Below are 8,125 nucleotides of genomic sequence, written 5' to 3' on the forward strand. Positions count from 1 at the left end.
CTTTTTATATTTAGAATTTGTCTATTTACTCTTAAGGAACAAGAATTCTGAAAAGTTTCTAAAATTTGGCAAGATTTTAACCGGTAAATTAATAATGTGATCATTGGAGTTTAGTCGACCACCATATCTTATATGTTTTCAATGGTCAAGATTACTTTTGGCATGCTCTTTTATAGTTATATACCGGAATTTGAGCTAAGGACATAAAGTAGAATACACACTAAAAATTCAACCATCGATAAATATTTTGGATCAGAGAAATGAGAATTTTGCTAGATTTGCCATCGTAGATAGAATTATTCAAGGGCAAAAAAAGAAAAAAAAAAAAAAGACAAATGCGAAAAATAGAATGCTTTTCTAGTATGTTAACTGTCTACAAGATGCCACGATGTTAAACTAGACAACGTTGACTTGGATTAAAAAAACAAATTTAAAATATAATCTATGCACTATAATTAATATTACGTATCAAAAAAGTCTTCGACTCTAACGAAAACTGTAAAATCAAAATAAATAGTATATACTTACATTGAACTTGTAACGACGAATCCCACATTCCACCATTGCCGTCGGCCACAATAAACAAGTTACTAGCAGCAACATCCGAACCCATGCGCCCATCTTCCTCTCTCTCAAATATGTTTCCTTATTGTCACTTTTTCAATGTAATATAATGACCTTTTAAAGGAGTAGCTCCATTTTGGGTCGTTCAAATAATAAATATATCTGTTTTGGTGAACAAAAGATACTTACCAAAGAAGATGCACGTGCGAAAATGACCCAAAACTCACTTAGTACAGACCATATAATTACACAATATTTAAAAGTATGCACTTGTATGAAAAAGTTACTAAAAAGTTGAGGTAAAAGTCAACAAATAATTTTAATCAAACATATTCGAATGGTGATTGGGGAAGAGCCCTATTTGAAATTCCGATTCAAGTTATAGTACTTCTTCAGAGCTTATGTCGTTGAAAGAAAGCAAAGATATAAAATCAGAAGCGTATTTAAGTCAATCTACTGGAATCATCATAGCGGTCGTTGCTTTTGGTAATCTTGCTTTTTGGCCGACTCCTCTTCACTTTCTTACAAATTAGAAGGAATAAAGAAGAAGTCTCTCATCTGAGAAACCAAGCCAAACCTTTTCAGTCGAATTATCTATGTACCAAACTCCACGGAGTAGTAATTACTTTCCAAAGGCAAAACACAAAATAGAAAGAGAAGCAATTTAGAAGCAGTTTGTCAAGATCAACTTTTTAACCACATGTTTCATTAACTTTTATCAAAATTTACTAAAACTATTATAAAAAAAAAAAAAAAAAAAAAAAAAAAAAATCGTCAAACAACCCCAAAGTTTGGTTTACATGATTGAAATTTGAAAGGGTTAAATAATAGAATGTACAAAATAAGTTTTTTTTTTTCAATATTATATTTACAGTTTGATTACAAGCCATTAATTGAAATTACACGCTAAATTCGGTCCAATCTACTTAAACTTGGATTAAGTCAATACTTAATTAGGTTGGTCCAACTACAGTTGTTTTATTAATGCAAATCCTTGGCAAACAAGTCCTTTGCAGAATCTTTTTATTTATGCTAAAATAAAAAAAAAGGTCAATTTAAAAGCTTATATATTTAAAAAGTACTCGTTTTTAATTAATTCATTTTGTTTCCAAATAAACCATTTAAATTAATTAAACTTGGGAGAATTGCTTTTAACAGTAAGTTCACCACTGGATGACACAATTATAATCACAAATATGAATTTAATATGGTCGATAGTAGTTGCTAATAATGAAATTACAGTAAATATTTTAATAAATCTATCTATAAAAACGGTGAAAAATATTTGTATAGTCTGTTCAAATTTAATAAGAATAAAATTTTATTTTATTTTATTTTTATTTAGGCTGAAAAATATCTTAAAGTAATTAATTGCAAAACGAAAGCAAAGTCTTGTCTGACCATAAATAAATAGAAGAAAGCATTTTAGTCCGAAGAACAAGAAATTACGTGTAAGTTAATCACAGGCCAATGGATTGTTAAATGGATGAAAACAATATTTAGAAAAAATTAAAAAATAAAGTTTCAGTGAGCTGTCTTATGTCTGGAATTTATACTTCGAGAAGGTGGAGGGTGAAGCTGAATTGCCGAGTGGGACAAAAAAATGGATTCAGTTGGCAGATGCCTTTCAATTTTCATGGATTCTTAAAGAGTTTTCTGTCCGAAACGACAAGAAAATATAAGTAGTGGCTAACAGCTCATTTTTCAGTTTGAGAGGCAATAGAAATTAGTTGCTTAAGAATAGCTTGTTAAGGGCCTGTCTGTTTCCGCCTTTACCCTGATTTTGAGTGTTTTTCTGCTCGTTGCCTGTCGTATTTTGTTAACTTCCTTCTCACACTTCTCTTTGACAACGATTCAAAAACGTGCTATTAATTTTGACAAAAAGCTTTGCCAGACAAGTGCTAAGTGTTTGTTTGGAAATTGTGATAGCTTAAAAGTTGTTAAAAAGTTGGAAATTGAATGAACCAACCTTGATGACACTCCTCTTGAATGGAATAAAAACACGAAGTTTTGAATAGCTTGGACATAATTTTGCTTAGAAATAGTTTGGATAGAATATTGGAGAGGAGAATATGGAAATCAATATAATTGAATGGGTGGTTATATTGATACTGTACCACATTTTCTTTTTCTTTCTTTCTTTCCTTTTTTTTTTCACCACTTTTTAATTGCATTAAATGCTCTCAAACTTTTTTACTATAAAACTTATATCTCTACCTTTTTCCCTGTTGCATTCTTATCTATAATTTTCTTATTAATTAAAACATCTGGTCCGTGTGTTAGTTACTATCCAAATATCCTACTCGCGTGCTTTAAAATGAGAACATTATGTCACACTTTTATATTTGTTATATTTTCCTTATATTATAAATAAAATGACAAATAATTCTTTTTATGCAATTTCAATGATTTTCTTTCTCCTTTTTTTTGTTTTTTGGAGAGAAATCATCACCTAGGACAAGATGTGATAATTAGTGGATATATGATAATAAGATTATGACCAAAAACAATTATGGACATAATTACAATAAATAGCAAAGGTTGGGGGACCTTTAGTATAATTAAAAGTAGTGTAACTAATAAAAAAATTATGATGTCGATATAATTACCACAATTGAATTGATTTGGGATGATTAAAATGGAATTAAATGGTTTCTAAATATTTATAATTATGTCAATTATGAACGATTGCATCTTTCGGCATAGATTCGTTTGGACCATTAGATCACACAATTTCAGATGGAAATATGATATATATGGTGGTCGATGTCGCGACATATCAAAATGTTATGACTCTTTATTATGCAACTTTGCACTTGAAGAGTCATATCCAATCATTATGCTTATTGAAGTTTCAATTTACACATTAAATATAAAATAACTCGTAAATTTCAACAATCCCCCACATGAATAACAGAAATTGACCCGATCCAAGGAAGACTACGAAGAAGTACCATAGATAACGTATCAAGATAGGTAATTTTCACTTTGAGCTTTACTTAAAATCTACGACTCACTTAGCTAACTAGTAAACACAACATTTTGAATTGAGTTCATGATCTGGCACCCGGAAAATGGTCTATTTTATGTCTTGAAATGTCAGTTATATCATTTTTTATTTATAAAAATTGTACATGCTATTTAATGGACGCGCCCCTTTTAAGGCAACTCTTGACGTAGAATCATTGGAAGATAGAGAGAGAGAAAAAGGTTAATCATTCGACGCCACATCAATGTTGGTACAAATTTTGTCAATATTTTTCTACACTCATGATTTTTTTCTTCAAGAAAAGAGTCATTTAGATGCACAAGTTTTGAAACAAATCTTAAAAGCTTTCAAAAGAAGAGTCATTTCGTGAAATAGTTTCAATAGTCTTGTTTAGTCGAACACAAGATAGTTGAAGATGTCTTCCCTCTTTTGATGTAACTATCAAAATATTATATGTACATTCTATAATAACAACTCGTTTTTAGAATTTACAATTTTAACTATTCGAGAAACATGTCTTTGGTTCATGTTTAAAGATTATTTATTAGAGTTTTGCTATTTTACCAGGGCAGAACCCTTAAAGACACTCACACCAGGTGGTCCGCATGGGACACACCAATATAAAAATTACCCAAAAAACCCATCGACGCCCCTGTTCTGAGTATTCTGTAGGGGTTCCTATAACTCAAGCTCAACTCTATTTATTAATACTTAAATCAATTTTTTTTTTACGAGTTTCGATAGCTCCAAAATTACTACTCACTTATCCATAATTTATTTTTGTATATTTAATATTTAGCCCTTGTTTGAGCCACATTATATTCCTAGCCCTTGTTTGTTTTCCATTATTTCTTCATTAAAATGAAATATATGATCGTTATCCATCACATCAAATCACCAAATTTGAATTTCGATCTCTTGTGTGGGACCCATAACAACTATAATTTTCATTTTCATTCTATGTTAGAAAAAAAAAATTTGATTAAAACAACTTTTTGCTAGTTAAGATTTTTTTTATGGTAAAATTACATCTTTGTTTAAATTTCCATAAAACAATATTATACATAAATTAAAAAAATTTCATTCTTTTTAACCAAATTTTCTAAAAAATCATTATTCCAAAACATATTTTTACTATAAACTAAATTTTAATGGAACCCAAAACGGGGGTTAAAACTCTTTTGACTAAAATCAATTCGTAGAACTCATTTGATCAATATGTTGATCAAATGACTTCAATTCTGGTATAATATTTAGTGGAAACTTATTTTTAATCACACGTTTTGTAGAACTCATAATTATTATTATCATTTTATTTACATATTTTGTCAAATTTTATCAAAATTTGCTATATAGTTGATTTTTAGCTAAACCAAGCATTGTATTTCAAGTTTCTCTAAGCTAAACAAAATTCACATTAAATTGACATTTTTTTTCTATTTTCTAGCTTTTTTGTATTTCGATGAATTATATTCTCACATAATTTAATTTAAGAGGTGGTAGTGACTTCACCTTATATTCCATTCCTTGGATCTTGGAAGGTATATGCATCCGTCTTGATCAAATTAATTTTCCAGCTTAAAAAAATTCAATAATGCACACAAGTGGATCATTAGGTAGATAGTCTACTTTCCCATAGCTGTGGGCAAAAGCTGTATTTGCATTATACCAAAGTATAGCCTATGATATTTCGAAAATACATTAAATACTTTAAAATAGACTGAATTTATAATAAATCTATAAAAAATCGTTGTATTGTTAATAGTGGTGTGAAATTGTTTTTTGCTTTATTTATTACCTATGAACAAATAATATATAGCATTTCAAAATGGAAAAATAACTTTAAAAAAAAATCTTAAATAGCAAATCAAAAGTTTCTACGTAGATTAGACACGAAGACATTGAGATGCCCCAATCATTAATCCCGGATTCATTGTAGCTGTTATGGGTTCAAAATATTACCTCTCATGTCAAATTTGGTTCTCTATTATGTTCATTATTTTGACCATGAACGCTATTGAGTTCAGTGAATATGTTACATTCTTCGCCTATGTAAAATTTTCATAGAATCGACCTAGTTATCCTCTGACATAGATGACGTTTTATAAAGTGTACCATACAATAACTCACTCATACTATTACAAGATATAATTGTCATTAAATCCAAAGTTTATACTTAGCAAACTTGTTAGATAGCACTTATTTGCATCATAAATTAGGAAGGAGTTAATCTTCTAAGTACTTTCCATAGAGTCATTCCCTTCTAAATTTCCTATAGAAGTTAATCGGTGGGATCTACATTCATTTTCATTAAGTTGATTTATTAAATTTAGACTTTAAACTCATTTCACTCAGAGCTTCTATTCGTTGTCCAGAAAACCCATTGGTGAAAGGATGTGCTAGTTTTTCTCATGTCTTAACAAAATAAATCGCATTGTTCCATTTAAGAGCAAATGTTGAATGATATTAAATCATAAGATATTTGTGTCTTTGACATACTGTCATGTATTAATTTTTCTACCGTAGCTACTGTTGCTTGATCAAACTATAAATAAAAAAATCTCTACCCCGACAACTCCAAGATAGATCCTAATAAAAGTTGAAAATGCAAACAACACTACTATCCTACAATTTAATATTCTTCACTTAAAAAAAAAAAAATAATAATAATAATTTACTTTGCAACTCTATGTTAGTACTGTAGGGAAAAATTGGAGAATCAGAATAAATCAACCAAAACCGAAGGCCCGTGTTTACACGGTTTTCTTAAATCGAATTCGCCGCCTCACCGGGGTGCAAGAGGTGTTAATCGATGTTCGATTCCCAGGATAAAATCGGTTGACGGTTCACGCTGCACAACGTTACCGACCTACGAACTAGCTGTGTCTATCTCTCAAAGAACTTTAGCAAAGAAAAGAAAAAAAAACAAAAAAAAAACCGCGGCTGCTGGAAATGGAGGAGGAAACTGAACTTTTTTTCTTTGTTGTGTTTTCTTTTTGTTGTATTTCTAGCCAAGAGTGATCCTCTATTTATACCAATATAGGAGGAGCTTGCTCATAAATACATTGAATAGGGAGTTACAACATGGATGAATGAACCGACATATTTCAAATGGAAAGAAACTGATGTTTTCATATGCATTCAACATGTATTCAAAATGATGAAACTGACAGCATTCAACATGCATTCAAATTGATAAAACTAATGTAGTGAACATTCAAAACGTAACTAACTTTTCATTCCTCATTCAAAATATTCTAACAGTTCCCCACATGAATGAAAAAATTTGAAAATAGAGACTCAAGAGAGAAAGAGAGTAAAACGAATCAATCCTGCATAGGATAGGTAGCATTTAGCTTTGAACCTTCCCTCGTGAAAATCTATCGAGTATTACCAGCAAACCAGTGGATCTGATACCTTGAACTGTTTCGCCATTTGTGTAAATCAAGACAATAGACCTCACACAGGACCATTCTAGACACAGCATAGTTCTCAATGTTGTGTTCGTTTTGGTCATGAACACGTCGCCTGATTCTGCAAGTGTTTGTTCAAGGATGTAGCCTTCCCAACCCTTATAGAAGCGGCCCCACTTCACACTCACATAGGTGACCTCTTAACTCAGTCTTTCACAACAACGGTTAATGGTCATTAAAAGCATAGCTTAACCTGCATCTTCCAATCACTGTGAGCACCATAGGAATGAGCAGAAGGAGAACCTTCTCAGTGATTCACACAGATATACATGATTTAGTTGTCCCTTTGAACCTAGATCCTGGGATCTCCATTCAGCTAGGTTGGGTTTCCACCATGATATCTTTCAACGTCATAGGCTGCAAGCCCATTCCCTTCGATGCTTTTTCAACTAGCTCTCGAGTTATCCCTTTTGTTAGTGGATCCGCAATATTATCCTTTGACTTCACGTAGTCCAGAGTGATAATACCTTGTGAGAGTAGTTGTCGAATGGTATTATGTCGTCTTCGAATATGTCGAGACTTACCATTATACATATTGCTCTGTGCCCTACCAATTGCTGATTGATTATCGCAATAAACACAAATTGCAGGCACAGGCTTTGACCATCTTGGAATATCCTCAACAAACTGGCGAAGCCACTCTGCTTCTTTAGTTGCTTTGTCCAAAGCGATGAACTCTAATTCCATTGTAGATCTTGCGATGCAAGTTTGTTTGAACGATTTCCAAGAGAAACTGCACTACCAAGAGTGAAGACATATCCACTAGTAGACTTGGAATCTGACATATCTGATATCCAATTTGCATCGGCATACCCTTCAATTACTGCAGGGTATATAGAATAGTGCAGTCCAAAATCACAAGTGTACCTTAAATAATGTAACACCCTGAAAATGGCTTTCCAGTGGATAGCACCTGGGTTACTCGTGTAGCGACTCAATCTGCTAACTAAGTATGCTATATTCGGTCTCGTACGAGTCATTAAATACATTAAATTCCCAATTATCCGAGAATATTGTAACTGTGACACACCATCACCAGTGTTCTTGGATAAGTGGAGACTCAAATCCACTGGGGTCCTGGCCACAGTAGTATCTGACT

The 8,125-nt window shown here is 31.7% G+C and overlaps 1 protein-coding gene across 1 annotated transcript in view; it reads right to left on the reverse strand.

Moving 5' to 3' along the window:
• Positions 1 to 613, reverse strand: part of LOC111375234 (laccase-16-like) — a 4,246-nt gene extending 3,633 nt beyond the window's left edge. Inside the window, exon 1 of the mRNA XM_022998036.1 lies at positions 529 to 613. Coding sequence (XP_022853804.1) covers positions 529 to 613 — 85 coding nt within the window. The remainder of the gene's footprint in view (positions 1 to 528) is intronic.
• Positions 614 to 8,125: the final 7,512 nt, after the last annotated feature.

This window comes from Olea europaea, unplaced genomic scaffold (genome assembly GCF_002742605.1).
Source record: "Olea europaea var. sylvestris unplaced genomic scaffold, O_europaea_v1 scaffold1351, whole genome shotgun sequence".
NCBI classification, from domain to species: domain Eukaryota; kingdom Viridiplantae; phylum Streptophyta; class Magnoliopsida; order Lamiales; family Oleaceae; genus Olea; species Olea europaea.